Source organism: Calypte anna, chromosome 7 (assembly GCF_003957555.1).
Source record: "Calypte anna isolate BGI_N300 chromosome 7, bCalAnn1_v1.p, whole genome shotgun sequence".
Lineage (NCBI taxonomy): Eukaryota > Metazoa > Chordata > Aves > Apodiformes > Trochilidae > Calypte > Calypte anna.
Genome location: NC_044253.1, coordinates 13,775,800 through 13,803,099, shown reverse-complemented (window position 1 = coordinate 13,803,099; position 27,300 = coordinate 13,775,800). Strand labels below are relative to the sequence as shown.

General features: G+C 38.3%; 1 protein-coding gene across 1 annotated transcript in view; it reads right to left on the bottom strand.

The window, feature by feature from the left end:
* The window catches only part of CNTNAP5 (contactin associated protein like 5), a 263,642-nt gene that overhangs the window by 31,132 nt on the left and 205,210 nt on the right, over positions 1 to 27,300 (bottom strand). Inside the window, exons 16-21 of the mRNA XM_030454114.1 lie at positions 19,701 to 19,856; positions 12,943 to 12,946; positions 10,912 to 11,039; positions 10,524 to 10,694; positions 8,134 to 8,352; positions 472 to 711 (exon numbers count right to left, since the gene is read on the bottom strand). Of these exons, the coding sequence (XP_030309974.1) occupies positions 472 to 711; positions 8,134 to 8,352; positions 10,524 to 10,694; positions 10,912 to 11,039; positions 12,943 to 12,946; positions 19,701 to 19,856 (918 nt within the window). The remainder of the gene's footprint in view (positions 1 to 471; positions 712 to 8,133; positions 8,353 to 10,523; positions 10,695 to 10,911; positions 11,040 to 12,942; positions 12,947 to 19,700; positions 19,857 to 27,300) is intronic.

Here is a 27,300-nt window from a genome sequence, read left to right as displayed (position 1 = left end):
CAGGAACGGTGAAACAAACCATAAAAAGACTACCTTCTTTTGCCACACCGTTGCTCCAAAACTCTGTACAGAAAAACTTTTGAGATTTTTTTAAGGTGGACAAAGCTGGATGGGCTTCAAAAACAAGCAAACTAAATATTCAGACATGGGAAAGCAACTGCTATGAAAAATTTCAGCCCTATTTGTTAATGTCTGGTCCAAGTTGTATGTAATCAAATACGGGAATCATACTGGGATAAAGTTGGTAAATTTACCAGTACAGGTAACATTGTTTTAATTTCCCAGGCCACCACCATAGTCAACAAAAGGAAGCATAGTAGCTTGCTTAATTTAAATATAAATAAAAGATAAAATGCTGAAGGGGTAACTGGTATTAGAATACAGTGTAGCACAGGGACACCAAGCTGACATGGGTAAAACTGCAGTAATTCAATGACCACTAAGGACTTGGGATGAAAGCTTGGTGCCTACCTTCTTTGCAGTAAGGTCCTTCATAGGCTGAGTTGGTACAATCACAGGAGTAACCATTATACTTCTCCACACATTTACCTCCATTATGGCACAGATTACCATAACTGCTGCAATGTCCTGGACATCCAGGTTTAACACCAGGTGTCATTTTAGCTCTCTCTTCAAGGTCAAGTTTCTGTCCATTTAAATGCAGGGATCGAATGCATCCCAAAAAGCCCTTTTGTCTGGAAGCTGTTCCACCTGAAAAAGAGAGAAAGAAATACATGAATTCATTGGTGAGTCTGCATGGTAACCAAAGCCAAATCCAATCCAGAGGTACAAACATGAATCCAGAAGTATTAGAAAATATTATCTATTATATATCAGTGAATACAGCAGCAAAAGATGACAGATGGACAGCCATGGAAACTAAAGGTCTCTACTTGTCTCTATGAAAGGACTAAAAAGCTGCATGTGACACTTCCTTGTTGCCATTATTCTATCTCCTGCCTTAACTACCGCCCTGTCTGGCATTTGAACTGCAAATTCATTTGGAAATAAAGATCAACTTATTAATTGTATGGCTGCATATCACCTGATACATGAGAAACCCAAAACTGAAATGCTTTTTTTTCTTATTTGTTGCCATTGAACAGAGTATAAATAACACCCTGATCCCAACAACAGGTGAGTTACATGCTGATGAGTCCAGATAGCAGGGATGAATCATGTTCAGCACCAGGCCTGCTGGCTGAAGGGAAATTACTTGAGTCAGAATTTTTGCATGACTGCCCAACCTGATGTTGCATGTGAATGTTTGTTATAGGCAAGAAACATGAGTTGAGGTCACAGTTGTGTTATTTATTACAATTGTTAAGCATAATTGCATTTCTTCCTGAAGACCAGATCTATGTGAGAATCTATGCAAGAGAGCAGCTCAGTCTCTGAAAGCTTCTTATATGCCCAATCAAATTGCTAACAGTGTTAGACACTTCTTCCATAACAGGTGGTGTCTGAGAATTATAATAATAACGATGATTGTTAAGAGTAATTTGTGAAAATATCGCCATTTTTATTAATGTTGGCTTTGTTTAGCAGTTGCCAAGGTTTTGCATTTGAAGATACTGCAATTTTGATCGCTGCTTAGAACTCTAATTCTGTTTCAGGAGTTATGAGCATTAGTAGGCTCTGAAATCCTAGCATTTTGGTGATTCTGCTGCAAAAGTATGAAAGATGCTATCTTTCCAAATTATTCTTCTGTAGACATTGATTCTATATCAAAGTGCATGAGATAAAAGATTTTCTTTTGAGAAGTCCTTGCAGAAGAGCATCTGTTTGGGGTTTTTTTTCACAAATTGTTTAATTAAAACAAAACTTCTGCAAAATAAGAGAATGAAGCAATGGTTTGAAAAGCAAAACTTGTCTCCAGTAGGCTTCGTAGATTCTTCATACTCTTAATAGGCCTGTTGGACCTGACAATTTCATGGACGTGACATAAATGTTTTATTCAGGAAAACAGATCTTAGGATAAGCCTTGGGACCACAAGTAACAAAGTTTGGGTGTTCTTTGCTGAGTGGAGGTGACAGTCAAATGAGCCATGCTGTCTTCAGCAAGGTATTTATGTGGCTGAATTTTTCTGGGAAGCATTGGGGCAAGGAAAAGACTATGTGAGAGGAGAGGGCAAGAAACTCACAATTGAGCATGCAGTATAGCTTGGTGACACCCTTGGTTAAATAATTAAGATTATATCAATTAATCGAGGCTTTTATTCAAAAAACAAAGCACTTTTTGTTGGTAAGAACTGGACTAAGGAAGCTGAAATGGCACAGGGAAGTATTAGAGCATTCTTGCTTTATGTAATTGATACAAAGAAAAGGAAAGGGCATGGGAGGATGAGAATTATAATTATTGTTATGCAGGAGTAGAAGTACTTGCTATTATATTCCTCAGAAGACATCCAAGTCACACTTGTTAGCCTCAGACTAAAAGTTGTACAGAGCAGTCAGGATACATAAGTAGTTAAGCATTAGTTCCTCCTCCTGGCCTCCAAAATATCTGGAGTGTCTATAGATTCATTTCAAAACACTAACAATAAATAAACCCTGCCTCCTCTTTTTCTCTCCTTCTTTTTCTCCGTCTCCCAGAAAAGTTCCTCTGATGCCAACTCTGCAGTTATGTTGCATTTATACTGTATACACCAGAGAAGATTCATCCAAGGATTCCGCAATTCCTTGCTCCCAAGACAAAACCAGAAATCCAAACACTGAATTTTGCCAGTCTCCTTAACAAACCCCATGAATAGCACAAAAACTTCTAGTTAAGACTTTATGCAGCAAATTAACTTCTTAGGATTTGCATTCTGGTTCTCTATTTTACCAATCTGAGTGTAAATCCTGCTCTCAAAGCAGTCTGTGAGGACCGTCCTTCCCCTCCCTACACTGGAGTACCATGGTCATGCCTTCTCCACTAGTTAAGACAGAGCTTCCTCTCAAACATTACCATGAGGAGATGAGGACACAGCTCCTCCAGGACCACAGGAGACAGCTGCACTATCCAAAAGGGTGACACTTGTTTTGAATGCTGAAACTGACTGTCCATTGAAAGGAATGATTTTTGCCTGTCCCTTCAGAGCAGGTATGTGCCGAATTTCCCTGTTGCTGAGCAGTTTGGTGCAGCTGATGTCATCTAGTTTGTATATTTGTTGGGGGCATGCACCTTTTAATGTAATTTTTAAAAAAATTAACAGAAGAAACATAGCCAGGTGCAAGAATATCCATCTTAAGGATTATAAAGCAGCCTAATGCAGCTAGATACCCAAAACCCATTAAAAAAAAAAAAAAAAAAAAAAGGTGAGAAATGGTTTTCTAACTCTTTTAGGCTGCTTTAAATCGAAGCTTGGTTTGTTTTCAAGAGTACTAGCAATGAAAAGTCATTTCTATCTTCCCCTTTGCACACACAGAAGCCTGCCACACACTCCATGTGTGCCAGTGTCAGCCTCAAGCAGACTGTCTTAAAGTTACTGCGAGAAGTGTAGCCACAGAACTCCTTCTTAGTACATAGATAAATCCATAAGTGCCCTGTGAGTCAATTACAAATGTAACACAACAACCAGTCATAAAGACATTATGTAATCTAAACTTTCATCTCTTACTGACTGCAGGACTTTTTCTCCATAACAGAGAGAAACCATATTTGGATACAGTCAAATATTTATAGGAAGCGATGGAACAAAGCAAGAATTGGCAATTTGAATCCTGTCACATTGTGTTGCTATGGATGAGGAGATAAAAGGAGAGGGTTTAGATTTGAACACCTCCATTTTTTACTCCCCTGCTTTTGGTTTTCTCTCCAGGCAAATCCCATAAGAAGGCAGCCATTTTCTGTAGGTTATTTTGTAAGAAATCATCACTGCAGTTGATTCCTGGGAACACCAGGCAATGACAGTTTCTTACACATGCTATGTGATGTGCTGTCCCCCAAAGACTGATCAAACACAGAAAGGTGGCAATGAAAGATGGCAGGTCAGAACTGCATGGAGATCAGGTGCTATAGCAAGAAATGACACCCAAAATCCATCATTTCTGTGAATACCACTAGTATAAGCAAATGGGAAGAAAGATCTGATTCTCAGCTCTATTAGCTCTTTTTATAAAATATCAATGTATAAGAGACTTTGAGGTAAACAGAAAGCACTGTGTGAGGGCATCTTTCCAGGATATATAAAGCTTGTATGAAATTCTCTATTTGAAATATTTTACCAGCTTCAAAATGGAAGTATTTTTGGGTGTGCAGATATTGGATTACAGCTACTTTATGCTTATCAAGGCCAGAAGTGAGTGAAGAAGCTTTCTGGTAGACAGTGCTGTTAATCCAAGTAACGTAATGTGAAGACATGCCTGACATGAAGAAGCAGCTTAAGAAAATTATACACACCCATGGTTTACATCTAAGTACACAGAGCAAGATGAAAATTGATTTTCACCCTAGCAATGACCCAGACAGGTTTAAGTTCAAGAACATACATAACTCAAAATTAGCATAGGGATAATGTAAGTCATGGTGAGACTCTCAGGTTCCACTATAGTCTCTGAACACCAGCATTTCTCTGCTGGAATATGTAGCCATGACATCCAAACACTGAATTCATTGTCATATATCAATTAATATCCCTCTGAGCCAACTAAAGTTCACATTTTTCATAGTTTCAGGACACATCTTTGCTCTTGTTCACACTCAAGCAATGTTTTCTCCACCTAAAAGGACTGGACAACTGTAATTCAGTTTGGTTTGGTTTCTTATGGAAGGGAACATTCGCTCATGTACATTTTTATCTCTGAATGCAGTCTTTTTAATTTTTTGCCTAAAATTAAAAGAGAGAATATTATGTTCCCCCATCTTTGAAGAAAACTGGTAAATAAGAGAGAAACACCATCAAGGTCTCCACTCAGGAAGATGGAAGTGTGAATTCATCCCTTACTGGACATAAAAGAATCTACACAAATAAAAAAGAAATCCTCTCTGTGCTTAGTAATTGGAAAATCTTAAGCTAATGGCTAAATCTCCTAAAAAACACAGTCAGTCAATATCAAGATAAACTTCCAATGAAAGTCAGGGCTTTTTACTTCCATCCTTACAAAGTATTTCAGGCTGGTTAAGTCCCTCACAAAGTGTCAGTATTTCCAGGTCAGGAGTAAATGAAGCACAGCTCCACGACTGCCTGCAACTGACTGTTTTGATAACATTGCTGGAAAAAGCTTTTGTTCAACTTTCTTTACCATAAATCATATAAAGTAAAAAGTCTGTGTGACAAGCCAATGTTTAAAAAACACAACAAACTAACATAAACCCCCATGAATTATATTATTCTATTACATACAGTACCAAATGTATCTATCTGTTTTTTTAAGTTAAGAAGGAAAAATCTGGCCAAAAAAGAAGGAAAGAAGAAAAATTTGACAAGGAATTAATGGGTCCAAATTTGAAAAGCTTCTTTAAAATTATATTATATGTCAACTGCCCTTGTAGTCAATCTTTACAAATGTCCAAATTTATTTTATATGTATGATCTACTGTGTATAACTGTCTAAAAGGAAAAGACTCAAACCAGCTCACCTATACTGCATATAGGCTGATGTCTCTGAAGTAACTGAAAAATAATTGTAGTTTGAAAGCTACAGTGGATCTCCATTCGATCATTGTCATAATGTTGTGTGATGCTAATATAGTTCCTTCATACCAAAGAATCAATAAATCCTTCCAGAAGATAAATAAACTTAATTAAATTTTGAGCCTTATTTATGAGCTATACTAAATATTTTAATTGATTCTGGAGAACAATCAAGGGGAAAAAAAATAGCTATATCTCAATGACTAGCTACCTCCAGTGTGGAAATAAAGTTCCATGTTTAAAAGGAATGAAACAGCGAGATTCAATTAAAAAAATACTTGGAACATTTCTAAAATAGCAAATCACATCAGTTATATAGATTATTAATTAAAAGTGTGCATACTAATTGTGGAAACCTCTTAATCACTGTCAGTATGTGGAATGCTGTAGAAACAAATATATTGTGGATTACATGAGGGAGCAGGGAGTACTATTATGTGCTGCTGCTCTATTCCTTTTTACAATGTTGTTTATGCATTTATTTTTCATATGGGATAAAATTCAATCTGCGTGGTTCAGGTACTAAATTAGTTGTCTGCAATTAGAGATTGATATGAGATTTTCAATAGAGACAAATTGTGCCACATCTGTGTATCACTGGACCTCTGCCACCTTTCCCTGGAACACCCAGGGGCAAAGAGTCTGAGAATCAGGAGGATGCCCAAGTTTCTATCTCTTCTGACTGCACTAAGGAAAACTCAGGAAGTCATGGACACTTTTGGCCTTCAATAAGGTAGAGCTAAGGGCCAAAATGCACCCCTAAAAACCCTTTTTTTCAGGGTTCAGGGTAAGTGTGGATGAGAAAGTGAATGCATTCTATTTAGCAGGCAGTGAGAACTTTTCACCCCTTGGCTGGTGTAAAGTAACTATTAATGTAAATATTAAGTAAAACCAGAAAAAAAAAATTTGGAATTGGTCCGACTTGTTCCTCAAAGCAGGAATACCTTCAGGTGAGGTACAGAGTCACTTCTCCACCAAGACCAACAGGACCTTTTCTGCACAGCTGCCACTTCCCCACAGAATCCCCAGCTTGTACAGATGCATGATGCTCATTTGCCTCAGGTGTAGGGCTTTGTATTTCTTTTTGGTGACAAGATTCCTCTTAGAACATTTCTCTGCTGAGGTCCTTAGCTACCACAGACTTCCATGGTGCAACTCATTGATAAGTCACTTTAAAACCACCATGAAGTTCACTTAGGTAGCCCCTTTATTTTGGTGAGGGAGAGAGGGAAACTTATGGGCAGATGCTGCTTTTCAGATATGAGATGGTAAGCAGCTGATATGTGACATATCTGACAGATGACATGATAAATCCTTCATTTTTACTCCTTTAAAAAGACAACCAAAAATTGCAAATGGCTAAACATGAAATTCATTCTTGTTTTCTAACTGGAGGCAGTACCTTGGGCTAGATGTCTCTGAGGTTTCCAAGGTGTCTAGAAGCCCAACCCTACTGCCTCTAGGCCTGGTCTCCTGTGGAACATGTTCTTAGGATGATCTCAGAGTTCAGAAAGAAATTAATAGCAGCATACTTCATATCAGAAAACAGAAAACTTGCACTTTGTTAGTCTCAAGCCTCCCTTCTGCAAGTTCTTCCATGGACTTGCCTCCAGCTGAGTCTATCAGAGATCATTTCAGTATAAATCAACAGCTATGTGGGAAAGACTCCTGGCCATTGATGCAGATATATCTATTAACAGATTCATTCCTTACATTCAGAGCCCAGTAATTATTGCACATATACACTAGGAAAAAAAATCAAATAATTACCCCAAAATCTTTTTAAATCAAAGGGTGTGGATACACAGTTAAACTTTATAAATTGAATTGACAGACTGAGGCTTGATACAGCATTTCAGTTAAGCAAAAGAATGCGTTTTAAGGAAAGAATCAGTAGTTACCTGAGTGGCCCTGAATAAGAGGCAGATTACATCCCAATCCATCACTGAGTGATTTACTCAAAAAGACAGCATTTGAATATAGGAAAGGGAGAAGTCCCTTTGTAACCCCTTGTAATTATATTATCAAATACAAGCTGGTCCCAATCTAGTTTTCATTTGGAAGGGAGATAGAGAAACAAACTGTATGCAAACAGAGATAATTTCCTTCTCTTTGAAAGACTACCTTCAATTAAAGTAACTGCATTTGCTTTGATTGTCTTCATCATTCTCTCACACAAACACACTATGGCCAAACAAGGGTTTCAGCAGACATAATTGAAGGAATAGACTTTAAGATCATATTGTCATCAGGGCAGAAACTTATATAAAGAATTTGTGTCTTTCACATTGTATCTCTAAAGAGGGATCACTTTTCTTACAGCAAATTACACAGCCAGTGCTGCACATGAAGAAATACTATGAGTTCTTGGTTTAATTTATGTTACCTGTGCAGCAATGGAAGAAGAGAAAGCAAAATCAGGTCACCACATGCAAGCTCAGTGGTGAAAGAAGAGCATTAACAAGGTATTGACATAGTAATATTGTGCACATCTAGAGAATTAAATGACTCCTACCTACAAATAGCTGGCTGTTGAGCTGCAAGCGGAAGTGTCCCTCAGCAGGTGCCTCCAGGACCTTCTTGGGGAGGTTGTCCACCTGGAGAGAGATTTGCTTGAGGTTCCTCTCTGCTCGGACATAGTGCCACTGGTTGTCATTCAGTGCTCTGGGAGACTCCACAGTGGCTTCTGTGGGGCCATTCCCAACATCTATGGAGAAGGTGATCTCTTTGGGGGCTGGAACAGATAAACAGATGTGAAGAGGAAGTGAAGGTCTGAATTAAATCATAGTTTTGACATCTGGAAAATCTGAATAAACACAGGATCCAATAACTTTTATGTCACCAAACAGTATAGCTTCATTTACTTCCTATCTCCTACACAGCAGCCTATTCATAAATCTAAGCCTGCAGCCTCATTGCTTGATCCCTGCTGGCATTATGCTTGGCTGTGGGTATCCATCTTTGTTGTTACAACAATTACAGTGCTCTAGATATAGTAGCTTACTTTGTTTACAAGTAAAAGTGCATGCTGTACAAAAGTCACACTATGGTAACACAAGATTTTGGACAAATAACATTAAGAGGGGTGAAAAGGAAGAAGGAGCTCTTTCTGAATAAATTTTTCAAATTGCATGTACTTTAACAGCAACAGAACTTAGCTACACATGGTAGGAAAGAATCCTACAAGCATTCATTGGCCTGACTTAAGCTTGACCTGGGAAGCAAGGAAAATCAGATGATCAAAATTCGTTCATTGTTGATCCTAAACTAAAGAGGCCTATGTAACACATGTCCAGAGGTAGTAAGGCTTCTAGAAACAGAACAATAATTGGTAAACAACAGCCACATATAAGAGTCCATCTTGCTCTGCTGGAAGCCTGAAAGGCAACAGAACTTTTTAACATTCTTATTACTGATTATTTTTCCTCTTCTTAAAATGCTAAATGCACCAGAAAGACCAAATCCACAGAATGCACAAGCAGAAGGTTGTGGATTGAAAATTCATAGAAACCTGTTATTTCAAGCCCAACAAATTGGATTGGTCTGGTTTTGCAAGCTGCTTCTTAGATAGTTAAGATAGAAAACTCTCCACAGGGATAGACAAAGATCTATTCTGAGCCCCTGCATCTGCTAAAAGGCCGCTTCCCTTCGAAGCAGCTGGTTTGTGGAGCTTCCTTGATACAAGGCCTTTAGGCTGCAAATTCCATCTGGCAGCAAGAAACACAACACGAACTACTAATGAGAAGCTTGAGTTTAACAGACAAGACTTTTCCCAAACTTTTAATTAACCCATTTCTCCAGGAGTACAGCTTTAACACTCACACAAAAGATTTTACTAAATGATCCTTCAAGTTGGTTTTGGTGTTTGATATATTTGATATCAAAATCATAATAATATTTCTGTATCTCTGAGGATAAAATTTAGTACACTGAAGTATGGCCATGTTGGACTTGAATGTGCAATTAACAGTAAATCATACCTCATTACTTTGTGATAATGCATCACAACATCTATCATTTGTTTAATGGATCGAAGGGCCTTAGGGCCCCATTTTATTAATTTTGATGTTGAGGTTATTATAACCATATTATAAAATGCATGGCACTCTGTTTTTCCCAAGCTTGACAGAATTTGGAATACAGAAATCACATTTCATGTGAAAGACATGGCACCTTTTTGTTACAAATAAATATTTGAAGTCATCAGAATGGTAGTGAGCTATAACCTCACTAATTAAGCTCCCTGTTACTCTTCTTTATATAGTGAATAGCAATCATACTGCAGTCACTTACTAGATTCTGAAGTATTCAAGGCCCATTACAACTGTGACTGAATTATCCTGCACTAGCATCCTGTTCTTCATAGACTCTCACCTTGGAGCTGTACCATACACACTGAGTTCCTTTGAAACACCAGAGCTGCATCAGACTGTGTATCTCATAGAATCACAGAAAAGTTTGGATCGGAAGGGACCTTTAAGGATCATCTACTTCCACCCACTGCAGAGTTGCTAATACAGAAATAATAGTAAACATTGGAGTGATTGTATTAAATTTTCATCTTTCAACTAAAATGGCAATCTATGGGTACATTTAGCCAGTATCTTTTTCTCAAAAAGAGAAAAAACAAATTAATATCAATGTGGAAAAAATAAATTCAGTCACCCGTTTGTTTAAGAAAGATAAAACCAGGTATAAAAGATTAATTGCAATGACCAAGGCTATACAGGGAATATTTTGACAGGAGAGACAGATAAGTCTAAATTACTAAGTCATTATGTCTTCATCTTCTCCTCTTCAGGCACTTCCAACCATCTCAAGAAAGAAGAAAAACATGACCTTCCCAGTTCCCTGCACCTGTCAAATGGGAAAAATATGCCACGATCTTTCAACAGTGAAACTTACAGCTTATTTCAACTCGTATGAAGTCTTTCATCCCCAGATTTTCCAAGAACACCCCAGAAACAGCAGTAGTTTTGAAGAAGAAGGAGATGTCTGCGCTGACCTCGGCGTGGAAGGTGGGGAAGTGCAGGCTGGAGGCCTCGGTGTTGAAGGAAGCAGCGTTCCAGAACTGCCCTGCAAACACAGCCCCCTTCTCTATAGTTAATTGGCACAGGACAGCAGCTGCAAGCTGCATGTGGAAAGCCCCCTTTCATCAGATAAATACAGGGTTTTAAATAAACACAAAAAAACCTCAAAACAAAACAAAAAACAAAATAAACAACCCAAACAAACCACAAAAAAAAGAGGGAACATTCTGTACCTATGGAAATTGAGAAGAGCTTGTACTCACTGTCTCCATAGCAACGCAAAGGGCCGATTTTCCAAGCAGCCTCAGAATTTGATCTGTTTGTGTCAGTGATCACTATCTGAGTTACAGGCAAATGGTCTTTGAAAGCAAGGAGGCCGGTATCATTTGTCCTGGATTATAACAACCAAACAGAAAGAGACAGGTTAACCACAGACAAAATCCCCAGCCTTCCTTATGCAGAGCAATATTTGAAAGTGCTTACTTAAAAATGTAAAGCCTTTTGAAGAATTACCTAGAAGACTTGAGACTGGTACACACTGCTGAAGATACACACGTGCATGTGTGCTTCCTATGCTCACAAACCCCTGCAGAAGTACTTGGATACAAGATGATGTCTGGTGAGGACTGTAACTGCATTTCAGCTGTGCAGAACAATCATGAACCAAGGGAAAGTGCTGCCATTCTGCCTGATGGGCACTGATGTAAACTGGGCTCTAGAGTTTCCTCAGCAGGATGAATTTGATGTGGAGCAGCTCTACGTCCAAGTTTGCATTCCTGTTAAGTTAGCTGGAGACAGATAATGGCATTTCTGCTGGCTTCAGGCTTTATCCGAGCAGGCAGAGGAGACACAATACCTGATGCAGCAAACTGTTAGCATGAGGCAGCCAGACAGGACTGGATCCAGCCCCAAGATGGCTGGGACACAACTGACTCAGCACCCTGCAAAGATGGTTGAACTGGTAGAGAGAGTTGTGTGGAATCAGCCCCGTGCATTAGGGGCCTGTGGAAATTTGAGTCCAGCCACTAACATACCCAAGGCCAACTGACTGCATCTGCAAAAGACACTCTTTTGGTAGCAGCTGTGACCAACTTACACATGATTGCTAGAAAGGAAGAGAAGAGAAAGGAAGCTTGATCCTAAAGGATCATTTCTTTGTTCCTTCTTGGAGTATGCTGGGCAAATTGTCCTCAAAATGCAGCACAGCTTTTCCTGGCTGCCCTCTGGTCCCTAAGCAGCATCAGTGGCTGTGACTCTGGCAGGGTTTACAGACATGAATTTGTGCCATTGTACTTCAGGAACTGAACCTCAGGCATCCAACTCTGACCTGACCAGAGCCAAACTGCTCTTTCAAGGTATTTCTCTGTCGACTGATTAAAGAGAGGCAAGTGCTACTGTCTTTTATCTTAATAGTGACGAGTTTATTTCTTCTCCTGGCTCTTTATCTCAGGATTGAGGTCTACTGTGCACCTGGGCACATAAGCCTTCATGGAGCTAAATCTCAATAGTTTTGGAGAAAAGGATTCAAACCTCTATAATCCAGCAATCAGTGTGCAGGGTCTGGACTCAACTCACCTCTCTGCTCAGAGGTGAAGGACTACATGTTGCACAGGAGAATGACAACAATGATCATATCCAAAATGCCACTACTTCCAAATTTTCATCCACTGTTCTTTCAGGCAGGTATGACACAAAGCCTCAGGAAAAGGATACCACTTTTTGGGTGATACCACTGCTAGCGAGCCTGACATGCCAGGCAAGATTCCAGACTATCTACCTGCTGCTCGTAACACCACCTTCCAGAAATGTACCTCTCATTATAATCCCAGCTGTGGGAAGGGACAAATGACTGCAGGAAAGAAAAAATGATCAGGGTGAACACTGCAGCTGTGGTCTGACACAGTCTCAGATGTTTGCTTGGCTAAGTGCTCTACTCTGATTGATGTCAGAAAAAATAGAAAGTGTATTTTTATCTCTTTTAAAAAGGCTGCATGCATTTAATTTATTTTTCATTGTTTCTAATTGCATGCAGCACAGTTAATTGTCTCATAATTCCATGGGGAAAAGGAGAGTTACCCTCTAAAACCCTACCATTTTTTTCTTGCTTCAGTGGGTTTCTGAAATGCAGATAATTGCAGACAAAGTGCAGCGAGATGAAATTCCAAGGCACAAGGCAGACTAATGCCTTCAATACAGACTCAGAAGGAAAACCACCATGTATGATTCAAATACACATGGGGTCCAAATCTCTTCACAGAGGTGTCTCAGCAGCAACCCCCTATAGCTCATTGTACCAATCTGAAAGTTAGTGTAAACGCTATCAAGAGAAAATGAAATAGTTCTTACAAAAGCTGAACTATTTGACTATTTCTTAAGAAGATCATTAAATAGGACATTCAGCAGGTGAGGGGAAGAAGAGTAGGCTGAATGAATGAAAGGCAGAAAGATGCACAGAAAGAGGACAAAAAAAATGCAATATAGACACTAATAACTAAACTGGAATTTATTTTAAAATTTAAAAACATTCACAAAAATAGTTAGGATTTTTCTAGCAAAATTATTTTCGTTTAAAAAATAGTGCAGGCTTTTTACTGTACTTTGATCGGCATTAAAAAAAAATCAGTATCTTCCTACAGCTACCACTGAACATACATAAAAAAAAATAAATTAAATGGTGACATTTTCAAGATATCTGTTCCACATCTCTGAAAACTGTGTTACTTATTAGTATTCTGTTATATTGCATGAAGTTCTTTGATATCAAATTTTATGACTGAGTTTTCACTAGTTATATGCCAGATTCACACAGATCTTTAACAGCATAGCTCAACTGTGAGAAAGAAAAATATTCTAGATCTAATAAAAATCTTCACTTTTATATTAATGCCTTGAAAACTCATTCAAGTTTCTCTTGAAACTCAAAAAGCACATTTTATGTATTTTATTCTCTCACACGTGGAAAAAAAATACATGTGTTAAGAATATTTATTCTCATACAAGCACATACTGGAACAAACCTATGAGAAAACATTCTAATTTTCACATAGTGTGTTAGTGACATGAACAACAGTTACTGTTGCGTTTTATTATTATCTCATGGTGGGTAATCAAATTTTTTGGTGAAAAGTCAACACCTATGATATTTTAGCTAAGAAAAGCAGAAAAGAGATGTGAAGAAACTATGCAGGACCTCATGGGAGCTAAAGTGTGTCTTAATTTCCTGATACTCTTTAAGCTGACTCTATTTCAGATTTATTTCTTACAAACCAACATGATTCCTCTTCTCTTTACATGGTACACCATGGAAGCCTCTCAAATATATTATATTGTGCCTCAGAGAGGAGCAAGAGGGCTTCATGTTCCTATACAATAATGTCCTGGAGGAACTATTGTGGCACTAAAAAATATAAATATTTGAAAGTTTGGACAAAACATTTGGAATTTTGCCTGAAGGCAGCTTGGGGAGCACTGTTAATGAACTACAGTTTTCAAATAAAACTGATAGAGAGCATCTGCACTGTGATGTGCATTTGTCTTTTAAACAAATATAAAACTTTGTTAATTTTTTCAGCTTTGTTAGTTCATTATTTTTGCATTTTTTGCCAAAGCTGGTGTTTACTTATATATATTTTAACATAGCAGTTCACCTACACTTGATACTGGATTATATTTGCTTTTCCATAGATGCTTCTCTAGTTAGCCAAAACCACTACTTTATTTCTCTTAGCAGGTTTCACACAGGACTCCATGGCCATGTCACTGAGAATTAAGGGAGGGTCCTGCCTGAAGGAGAGTCTGGGGGAGATAATGCTACTTGGCCAGGAATGTAAATTAAGCCCTGATTTCACAAAAATCAAAGCAGGTTTTATCCTTTTCCTGAAAAGAGCCCTGTACATGCAGAAAATACTACAAGTAAATTAATAAACTTGGGAAGTTTATTGCTTACCTGACCTGGCACTCAATTCAGCACAAATTGAGATGAACATCTCGGTGTTTTTCAGAGGGTGGAAGGCACCCAAAATGAACAGATGTTTTTTGAGCTCTTTGTATAAAAGGGTAATATCAGCCTATACTTCCCACAGGCAAAACCAAACCAAACCCAATAATGTCCTTTAAATTACATCACTAAAATATTTCTAGTTGTATTAAATACAGTTGGGTGTCAACTATTTATCCATTTCTGAAGATTAATGCCTGTATCAACTCAAAGCACTTCCTCAAAAACTGAGGCATGTTACAAATCAAGGAAAAGCTCTAAGTGTGGGGGGAGAGGGGCAAAGGAAAAAAAAAAATCACTGCAAGTTCAGCAATGATAAAGGTGCTAGTGCAGCAACTTACTTTAAGATGTAGCCCAGGTAGTCTTACCTGTAAATGACAATTAAGTGTTTTGATGGTAACACTTTGAGATTCTTTTTCTTTTTCCTGACTACTAATAAAAACATGCTTACAAAATTTCACTCCATGGTAACCTAACAGTGTCAGCTGTCAGATTGGTTATCATTAAAAATAAATAAATAAATTTGTAGCTGTTTCCATATTTTTTCTAACAGAGGATAGAGTGGCAGTGCCATTAAATATAATTTTTTCTCGTATGATCCCCTATTGGTACGTTTTCTTCTAATTCATTAATGAAAACTCTGGTGGGGTCTGAGCCTCAGTAGCTCTGATATTCAGTAGAGATTTTCATGAATACATTTAGGGAAAAGAATATGCTATGCTATTCATCAGATGTCAGTGAACTGGAATGGGTCAGAGAAACAGGCTTCCATCAGAAAGGTTTTAAGTCCTGTGTAAGACACATTATTAACAATCCAAAGCAATATATTGCAACTGCTACCTTACCCACTAGCTGTATCCAAAAATGCTTTACTGGGTACAATAACGTAGAGTCATGACAAAGAAAAAAGCCAGCAGGAGAAGGGGACAGATGTAATAGATGAAGGCAAGATGCAGTGGCTAAATTTTGCTGAATTAGAGAAGCAGTACAGAGAGAGTTTGGTAATGATAGTAATGAACTGGTTCCTGACACCTCAGGGCCTGCTACAGTCAGCTCTCTGCAGGCAGCTTTTCTAGTTTGTTGACAAATGCAGTCATGGAGGCAGATATCCAAGACTGCTCTATACAGGTCAGGTCACCTCTGGCAGCATTTATTTATGAGCTCCAGGCTCTGTGGAGCTGCCTGCATTGCTGCTGGGGGAATGGATTCAGAGTGGGATGGTGGCTGAGCAAACAAAACCTGTCAAATCTGGGCTTGTCAGTGGCTGGGCTTCTCTGCCCTCCTCTCCTCATCCTTCCAGTTTTAGCATCCTGGCTCTGGCACAGCTTTGCCACCAAATATAACTCATCCAAAGAGGACTTCATTAATTTCCACAGGCTTTGCTCCTTCTTGAACAAAGCTGGATATAACCAATGTATCTCTAGGAGCCAAAGTGGGTCTGAAAGATGCATATCCCTTTTTTTCTTCCCCTTCTTTTCATATCCCTGTGGTTTCTTTGTTGCTTGCAGTACACAAAAGACATGGTAAAGAGGTGAATTTCTGTTACTTTGGAAATGGGAAAACTCAAAGGTTTAGCTCCCCAGTGAAGAAATGCTGTTCCAGAAAAAAAAAAAAAAAAAAAAAGAGAGCTGTTCTGGAAGAAAAAAAGAAAGATCTTACTATAATTTGAATATAATAAGGATGGAGAACAGAAAGAAAAGGATTGGCCAATCAGCTATTGCCTAGAAACAACTCTGCCTACAACACTCTGCTGAGATGCCTGAACTTCCTGCACAGATTCTACAGATGCTGCTCTTGCTGTACAACATAAAAGCAGCCAGTAAGAAACAGATTTGTTTGATGATTTTTCTTCAATCAAGTGTGTTTGATTTGAGTGGAAATACACTCCAGAACAGAGACACCAAAAATAGCAAACAGACTTCAGGACAGTCATGTGCCACCCTGGCATAAGGTTCCTCCCATTTAAATGACAAGACTGGTGAGCAGCAAGACTTTCATCACCAAGGCCAAGAGAGTTTGCTTGAGATGAAAGACAGTGTGGGACAGGTTAACTAATGATCCAAAAATGTCAAGATGGACTGAAGATAACACAACCTTGTCTGCATTTCAGAAATGCTTCACTCTTTAAAGCAGTTTAACACCTTTTACCAATAATGCCTCCACCAAGAACACACAATCTGTTAGAAATAAGGCACATTATGCTAAAGACTATTTCTTTGAACCTAAAGTACTCCATTCTCCAGCAAATCCCAATGAAGATGCTTCACTACTCTGCAGTAACAGAATTGCTGTCATCAGACTGCAGAGTTTGGAAGTGTGGTGAGGAGGTGGGAGAAAAAAGATAGATTTCACTGGATCAGCAGAAGTTGAAAAATACAAGCGCCTTCCCCATACAGCATGCAATCAATTATTTTCCTGTTCACCTGGCCAGCATAATTCCAGAAGGACTAACTTCATGTCATGTCAAGTAAGAACCCAGAGATAGCAGCTGGCTCAGGTGTCTGATTAGATATCATTTCCAAGTCAGTATGCCTACAAGTGCATCTTGTGTTCTGCCAAACACTTGGCTCAGGACTTCTTTCAGGGCTGTTACCTTGTTTTCTATTCTGAGTTTTGTGCTTTTTTGGGGGGGAGGGGGATGTTTGTTTGTTTGTATTTTCTTCCTTGTTCTAATCAAGCAGTAGCTTCTGCACACCAGCCATAGCTCAGGGAAACCAAACCAAAGCAAATCCCTAAGCTTGCCTCCCCTTCCACAATGATGCCCCAGCTATTCTGGTGAGTTCCTGCTTCAGAGATGCAGTGAGCTGCTGATTTATCTAAAAGGAGTGAAAATTATTTCCTGGTTTTCCGCTCTGCAGCACCCCATTTTATTTCATTGCTAAGGCAATAAATGCATCTACTGCTGTCTTGCTACTTCCAGCATAATGTAGTGGCAGGTTAAAGTCACAGTTCAGATCTCAGCAGGTTTCAGATCAAATGGTCATTATATATCAGGAGGGTCAGTGTTTCTAGCAGAGAACACAAAAGTATCTTCAAGAAGCATGAAATTTCTTATGTTTAGAAACTCTTTGAAAAGGTCACAGTTTTTTTAGCTTTTAAAAAGGCAACCTGCAATTCAGAATACCACCAAAGTCCAAATTTCAAATGGATTAAAAGTCAAATCAAAATACCTGGAGCCTCAAACAAACCAAATAGGAAGGCATTTTAGCAGAGAAACTTCTATGCATATCCTGTTATATAATGAAATTAGAGGAAGCAAGTAGCTCTGTGAGCTGCCAAGATAATGAAGCATGATTTCAACATGTCCTCTCCCATGAGGATTTTCAAAAATCTAATAAAATTGCAAGCTTCCTCAACTTCCTTCTTGTGGGTTTTAATTGGCTTTCCCCTCAGCCTGGCATAAATTTTCACAGAACGTGTACTTTCCAATACTTCTGGATTTCTCCTTCTCCATTGAAGATGTCTGATGTGTGTCTGCTTCTTCAAAGTCATTGGTGTGTGGGGGGAATGGAGATAAACACCCACAGCATAACTCAACTTAGGGTATAATTTCCTTAGGAGACTCAGCTGAACCATTATGAAACTGCATTTAGCTTTCACCTGCATTGTCAACTTAGTGATGCCCTGTCCTGCAAATCTCAGACTTTACTTTCAAAGCTCTGCAGAGGAAAACTCGGCTCTGCTTGAGTAGCAGCTCAGTGAAAAGTGAAATGTGGATTATGAGCAGAGCAAGTACCAGTAACCAAACTGACACTTTTGATGCTAATTTGCAACAAAAGTGCTTCTGATAAGCAAACATTAAAAAAAGACAGATTAACATGCACAGCCAGGCCTTTCTATACAAATCGATACAAATCACATTCATAAATGAACATTACATAAAGATCTTCCCCAAGAAATCCCCTTACAGCTATGATTTTTGAAAGTGAATACTAACTCCAGGGATAAAAAGGGTCCAACCAAATAATCAGACTGTCTGGAAAGCAGCCAAAAAACTCAACAAGTACACTGACAATTCATTTCAGATTGTTATTATTTTTTAATTGAGACCCCTTCCCTTATAATTCCTCTTTCTGCTTAATTCTCTTTTAAGTGAATGTTTCACAGGGATAATTTGGACACTATTTCAAACATGTTACAGGAAGACATTTCTTGTCTGCTTCCATTCCTTGTAATTTCTGACCTATGCAAGGTTAATATATATATATTAAAAAAAAAAAAAAAAAAAAAAAAGGACAGCAGTCCTATCAATGAATGATCCAGAAGGCAAGAGAAAGTGCAGAACAGTTTTCACATGCATTTTTACAGTGTTTCAAATTTTAACAACACTCAGCTGGCATTTCTGCTCTCTCCAACACAAGTATGGAAATTAACTGGAAAGCTCTCAGATGCTGGAGTCTCTGAAAGTGAAGAGGATAGGAGAAGGTTGTGAGGTGGCCCTCACAGATCCATGTAACATTGGTTCACAACCCTCTGGGTCCAAACCTTAGGAAGTCTTTGAATACTTCAAGCTGTAAATCTAAAAGCTTCCCTACGCGAATGAACCAAAACAGAGAAGCCAAAGAAAGTCTTTGCACTGACTTTAAAAACCTTGGGACCCAATGTAAAAGACAGTTAAGGAACAAACAGATACATTGATTCATAAGAAAAGTCTTTTGATAGCAGAGTTTTTGTTCTTTAGCTGGCTGTACCTGAATTTTACTGTCTATGTCTAGATTTTCTGCTCTGTATACCCATGTATCAACCTTCATACAATGCTACAGTTGCATCAGTGGAATTTTTTAAACAAAGTGACTGGATTTGGCCTTCAACAGCAAAGATTTTCTGAAAACAACCATCCCAGCAACCTGTTTCAGTCAGCTATCTTGTCTTTGGTTCAAATAAGAAATTTAAGTCAAAATCTGAAGTCCAAAATCTAGTCTTTCATTCCCATTTGATCACACTCAACTCATTCAAGCTTTCTAAGCTGTGAATCAGGAAAAGATTTAAGACTTCTTGCCCTACTTCCTAACCCCAGCTCTCACACAGACACTACTATACATGTTAAAATTATACCATTCTCTCTATCTGCGTCACAGTTGCAAAAATATCTCATATCCAGACAACTTTCTTCAAGTCCACATGCACACTGCTGAATGCCTGGAAGAGATCCTCCCCAGTAAAGATGCTTTTCATTGGCACGGCCAACCCACCAAGCAAATGGCATTCCATCTGGATGAAAAGGAAAGAGAGGGGGAAAAATAGAAAAGAGAAAAAGAGAGAGAGAAAAACTTGATAAGCAAATTGGATTCTCTGAGAAGGAAAAAGAATGGAGGTGGACATGTTAAATAACACTGAAGGAAAAGATGAAAACTATAGGCAATAACAAACTATACAATCCCAAATTCCATTTTCTAAAAATACATGTTAAGAAAGTAACAGCTTTATGGTAATCCTCTTTGGTTTCAGGAGCAAATGTTTTCTCCATAGGGCCCATGTGCAATCACCAAGGAGAACTTTGGGGCTTTAGCTGCTTTTGACATGCAAACCCAACACCACTGTTTGCACCAGCTTTGTCTGGTGCTTTTATGTGATGCTAGGGCCATCACATAAAATGGGATTTTATGTCACTTTTATGTCACTCAAAGGGACAGAAAACAATTCTTATGCCATAACTCACACTGCACAGCTGTCGTGAACCACCCAGTATTGGCCAAGGACCTCTCGAAGTGTCTGCCCATTAGGAAGGAGACTAGCTCTGAGGCCAGGATTTTTTACCTTAAGACTCCAATATAAAGAACAAAAACTTCAGAAATAAGACAAAACTGAGCTATGACCTTGGGCTTAATACGGTTCTCAAAACTACGACCAAAACTTGTACTGATTTCTTAGGGAGGACAAAGGATGAAATTTGCAAATGCAAAGCTCCATAAGACAGAGAACATCTTAGATTAAGGATTCAGGCAGGAGGAAAGTGGGGAAAAAAATTCCCTACTTGGGATTTGTCTCTGTGCTTATCTACAGGACCTCTAAGATCTGTGTATTTGTACAAACCTAAATAGTTTTTGTTTAAATTTCACAAGCTGTTATACATCAATCATTATATATTAACACAGATCCAGTAAGCAGATTGAGATGTAATGAATCGTTGATTAACATTTTGCTAAGACTAACTTTGTGTTCCAGCTCAGAGAACTTTATCATTGACTTCCTAATCCTGAAATCAAGAAATGTAATCAGTTATACATACAGGTGGATGGAAAAAATTTAGTAAAATTGACATATCAAGACTTTTTGATAAAGGAGTATGGAAAAAAGCACTGCTAATGTAGAAAAATACACAAATTTATTCTTCTGCTCTACTAACATGATTATCAGACAGGGTTCCTCATTATACAAAGCAAGAAGTCTAAAATATGAAAAGCAATCAAGGTTAACTGTAGAGTGTAAGGGACTAATTAAATGAGTTTTAGAATCACTTGGCAAAATTAATTCAGATTTGTTTTCCTTCTAAGCTTAGACTGCTGAACTGTAAATTCATGAAAAAGGGAAAATAATAATAGGAAGAGTAACTCCATTCTCACAATACCAACAATTAAGACATGACGAGCTGGAACAATACCCTGTGGTCCTCATTAGAAAAACACAATTCAAGAACATCTAAGGATTCATCTTACAAATATGGGCACACTCATTGTAGGTCTCCTATTATTATCAACACATTTATGTTTCTTTTGTGTTTTTTTCTTTTCAGCTGATTTTCTTGCAGATTTGATTGCTGCAGCCAAAAATCTACCAGGAAAGTACTCGGTAAAGCTTATAATAGTGATGTTAATTGAATAAAAGGGTAATTTGTCTAGGAATTGAACTAGATATTATACAGAAATGCTTAATCTAATTCAAAAGTGCCCATTCTGGAAAAAAAAATTTTTAGATGAAGAAAATCCTTTAGGCCATCAGCAAATATGGTATTCATTATTCAAATTCAACTTGTGTCAGATTCTTTTGGCAGAAATAATTATATACTTAAACATAACAATGAACTAAGCAATCATTCACAGGAATTAAGAATAAGTAGTTTTCTGATGTCTTTTTCAGATCTGCTGCTACTTTTTTAATCGAGCAATACACCAAGCAAACACATACACATTCAGATTTATGATATAGGGGAACTGGGTAAAAGCAACACAGTTTGAGTCATTTACAACCAAATTAAATACACTGCTAAAGAACAGTACATTCAACACTATAAAGCAATAGATTGTCCAGGGAACAGACTATTAAAAAACCACTGCCTTTTAAAAAAATTCTATTTATTAAGCAGAGTTCTGCACCTTTTATTCATGATGAGCAGATTTTTTCCATAACTATCCCTTAGAATCAATTGTAATACAAGGAAAATGATGCCTTGATTCTTCGGATTTCATTTCCACATGCTTAATTCTAACACATGAGAAATCACAGAGCTATTCAGCAAAGCTCTTAAATCTAAGGTACCCTAGCAGCATTCGAAGTGTTTAGGAATTCCTGAGACATATATATTGTATGTGATATACCTGTAATACTGAAGTAATGCAACATTTTACCAGCAATCCAAATCAATCTACCACAAGTTCTTACAGAAAGTTTATACATTATATCTTGGCAGGCTAGAGAGTGCCTTGCATTGAGATTGAGTTCGGCCAAGAGATGTTTTTAAGATTCTTTCTTAAGCCTGTAGACTTGTTGCAATATCTACACTTTTTAGTCATGGGATTATAATGATTTTCAAAACATTATCAATTATCCACATCTCAAAATTAATTTACTTCCTTTCTGTGAAGCCACAAAAGTCAATGACTTTCACAAGGAATAAACACAGCCCCATGAATATTTACACATTTCTGTAGAATTCCACTTTAAAATTTGTAAGCCGAGAGTTCACTAAATAAGCGCTACTAATACTTCATTCTGTGCTTACATTGCATCTGTTAACACATTTAGTCCAAAAGGTAGTCAAAGTCTAATGCAAAAATATTATTTTTCATAATTTTTTGTCTGTTTGGAACTGAAAACAAATCCACTATAAGAAATTTAAGATTGTCTCTGAACTTCATAATGTAGTTCTGAAGGAGAATATGTGTGAAAAAAGTCCCAAAACAAAACAAAGCAAGTAAGCTCCAAGTGTCTGAATTCACCAGTAAAAATAATGAAGAATATGTACTGCGTGAAGGAATCAAGCAGGCAGCTTTTTGTGTCAGATCAAGTACTGCTGTTCATTCACACTGCCAGGCACAGACTGCAGAAAGCAAGGTTGGCAGAGGTCTGCTGAAAGAAAAGAATAGGGGGTTTCATCTTCAGCTGATCAGCTTGATGTTTCCTTCTCCCTGTCTCCATCAGATGTCCTTTGGATCTATTGAGCTATTCAACAGCTACTGCACGTATGTATTTGAATAGCCAAGTAAGAACGTGGAAAGATGTGGGCAAGAATTCAGTTTTCTATAGCCAGCAAGGCAGAGAGAGTAAGCTCCTTTCAGACTGTCAGTTCTTCAGCAGATCTCCAGCACCTGCTCTATAAATTCACTTAATCTTCATGGTTAGTTCTCTGTATGAAATCTGTTTCAGCAAAGCGCAGGGACTGGAGGACTATCAAGAGAATAGCAGAACACAGAGGTTGTTTCCAGTGATCTTTAGGAGACACAGATTGAGATCAAATTCCCTGCAATGCGTATCTGGCTCTTCTAATGACAAGAATGGCTGAATATGTATTCGGTTCCCTCTGCCAGCTTACAAGAAAATATCTGTCTCTGCCTTAGTTCTTCCTTGTACTGACAGTTCCTCATTTTCTGCATTAGAAAGCATTGACTTTGCTAGCAATACAGTTATTTCTAAAGGTTTAGGCTGGCTCGTGTTCTCAATGGCAGAGAATTTTTAAAAAAAAATTATTTGTAGAGGCACTCAGAAGCTGAAGGAGGGGGAGAAGCAGCATATTCCAACAGTTTTTAGGACTAAACTACTATTTACATAAATCCCAAGCAACTTTTGTGGACTCAGTTTATCTTTTACAGGCAGAAATCCTTAACACTGGCTTTTATGCTTTACAGCATGGGTTAAAAAAGTAATGAATTTTTAACAGTATTATATATTTGTCAAGCTTTGTCTGCATTGTTTGTCAGATGTCTCTTGTTATTGCAACAAACAAGAAAGAAATATAACAAGATAAATTGTTAAATGCTTGTGCATAAACCTAAAGTCTGATCCAGTATTCGTATCCCCTAGCACAGGTAAGGCTTTTGGGGCACCCAAGTTATTAAAACAGGTCAGTTAAAGGTCTTCCCACCATTATGGCACATCAGCAAGTAATTAATTGCTTTTAAAGAAAACCAAACCAAACAAACAAAAACAAACAAACTAAAAAAAAGGTAGACACACACACAAAACCAAAGAAAAAACAAAAACCCAAATAAACAACCATTAAGCAGCATTTGACTTCATCTCTTCTTCTTATGCAGAGAAACTGCATAAGAAGAGCAGCTGTTATTGCATTTTGCTCTGTTATTCCTGGAGTTTTTAAGATATTCTCACAGATTAGAATAGGCAGAAAAAAGGTAAATAAACATGGACCTTTGCTTCTCTAGATTTAATTGGAGGCTAATGAGCATGACTGCTGAGCTGTGAATGACAGAGTTGTGCCATTGCACATTTACGGTGCTTCAATAAAAGCAGAATCATCATCAACCCTTAGAGAGACAGATTTGAGGATGTTCATAAGGGTTTCAGACTCAAACACTTTTACATGCTGAGGAAGGCTGAATTTTCATCCAAACTTAAATTTTATGCCTCATGAATGTCTCTGCTGAAGGTCAAAGAAGGCTGAAAATATTAAAAGTACTTCCATTCTCCTGCCAGCTCAGACTGGATTGTTTTCTCAATAAATTTCTGGCCAAGTGACAAGTTTCCTGAAAGATGCATATGGTATTCCAAGCCAGCACAGAAACTATGGGAACAGCTGAAGGCATGCAGGTTAGGAAGAAAAAGCTACAAGAACAACCGAAAAAGAAAAATGCAGAGAGGATCACAGAGTTTAGGGATAAATGACAAAAGAGAGAAAATATCAGCTTTGAATACTCTGGAATTTTTGATGAAGATGGACTGAATAGCCCTGCCCTGTTTAAATGAACCAAAAACCATGATCTTATTTCCTTTATGTCCTGCATTCCAGCTCAGGATTCACTTCAGATTTCTTGCTTTCAGCTCCATTTCTTCTTCTGTATTCCCCCTTTTCCCTGTTTAGCCCAATTGTCAAGGTAAAATTCAGATAAACAAGTTCTTCATTGCCTTAACAGATAGGCCTAAGAGACAGATGCATGTCCTGCCACATCCTTACTCTGCTGGGACCCAGAAAAACACTGATGGTCTGGATTCAATTTTAAGTTAACAACGACCATGAAATAAGCCATGGTGGGCTCCAGCATCCCTCTGCAGGCCCTCCTCCAAAGATTGACTGGACTTTTTTCTTATATCATAGGTATAGCCAGGAAGAATAATGGCAGTAAGATGATATCATCATCTGTTGTCCTCACACGGCTCACTCAGCTCCCGTGTGTTCATTCTCATCCTCTTTCACCAGTACCATCTCACCTATTTCCACTAGAAGCCCATCTCCTGTGGTGGCTCAGCAGTGCCTAGGACATGCTCTTCTCTTCTTAATCAGTTTTTCTACAAAAATAGTGGGAGTTAACAGTAGCAAGTGCCTGAATTAATGGATTAATAAACAGAAGACAAGCCAGATGATACCATTCCAGTCCTTGTGAAAATGTCATGGAGTACTGAAGGATCAGACATTATTAAGACTTAGGTTCTCCACATCTTTCTTTATTTCCATAGTTACTGCTTCACAGAAACCATCTTCAGAAGAGCAGTGCTCCTCAGTGGCTCTCCATAGCCTGAGGAAGGCAAGAGGAATGACATTCACAGCCACCAGTGCAACAGTGACCCAGCTTGGTCTCTCAACCGCTCTACTGAAGTCTCACACAGTTTACATTACGAGCACGTGCTTGAGGTGGCCTGGCTTTAGATCACCATATACCACACGGAATGGAGGAAAGCATGGAAGAGATGAGTGGGTTTGTAAGTTTAGAAAGATATCCTCTTCTTCAGAGCTTTAAAGTCTTTTACAATGGATGTAAAAGGGATAAAGGGCAAGAAGAAACTATTGAACTAATGCACCTTATAAACTACTGTAAGATGAGAATAGTTGTTTAGCAGAGTAGTTGTTGTTCGTGATTGCTATTTAAGTTTTCATAGAGTAAAGCAATTTCAGAGCCTAGAAATAATATTGTAGAGGACAGAGGGGGCTATTTGAAGCATCAAAGACTATAAATGGTGCATCAAACCTTAAACTAACCATTTCACCACAAGAAAATTTGGTTTTCAACTATTATTCATGGAAATGCTGAAGTGAGACAGGAGTTTTTACAGAAACTGTAAAAACTACATTATGAGCAGCTGTTTCCAGAAAAGACTGCCAGGAAGAGAAACTTAACAGTTCATTTGGTTCAGTATTATATTTCCAGGGATAAAAGGTCTGATCCAGCAACTAGGATAGATGTCATCAGCTCCAGCAAAATCTGAGTGGCTGTGCTGATTTGCAACAGGAGGGACAGAATGGTTGAGGTTGGGGTTCACCTCTGGAGACTCTCTAGTCCAGCCTCCTAGTTCAGCTGTTCTGAAACAGATTTGAGTTGTAAGAATTCCTTAAACAAACACTGTGGCTTTCACTAAGACATAAAAGCACCATCTGCAGGTGTGAAATAAAAGCCCAAAGCATCTATTTTAAAGGGGCTAAAAAAGAAAAATTAATGATCTATTTGATTCATTTACTCTTGCAGGAACCATTGCAACAGCTCAAGCTCTTGGGATAGGGCATGGATGAAGAGTAACACAAGGACCCTACCTGCAGCACTTAGCAGCTCATGCACTCAGTGTGGTGCAAGGGTGGAGATGTACAGGAAAGGCCCCAGCTCTGCACAGCTCCCAGGCTCAGGTCCGTCCTCCCACCAGCCTGAGCCCTGCATCAAGGAAACACACAAAGCCCCAGGTCTACAGCCTGGCCTAAGGGTAGTCTGGAAGGCAGGCAATAACTCAGAGCTGGTTGCTCGAGTTTATGGACACAAGTCAACTGGAGTAAAGTCCATTAGAATTCAAACAAGGTTTAAGCCAAGTCTTGCAAGAACCTGTGGAACTTTACTGCATTATGCCCACAGCAAAATGTAATTTTGTTGACTAGAAAATAATATATATATGTATATATGTATAAAATGGGGACATTTGGGGCATTTAATAGGAGACTGGATTAGTTACAAACAAGCATGCATGAAGAAAGCAATCTTTGCTTGGTCCTTTGGGGGAAACTACATTACAACTAATAACAGTTCTTTTTCCCCTCCTTTTATTTTGAAAAGTGTCTGACTAAAAATGGGAATCACCTTACTCAACAGACTTTTTCCTGTATAAGTATCTTTTAACTACCAGCATTAATATGAGAAAAGTATCCTTATTATTACTTCTTTTCCTCTAACTCACATTACACCAATACAGTCACTAGTGACTGAAACGGACTGTCTTACCATCTGACAACCAGCCACAAAAGACCAATGAATTTTATTCCTATTGTACTTGTGATGACAGCTTCTAG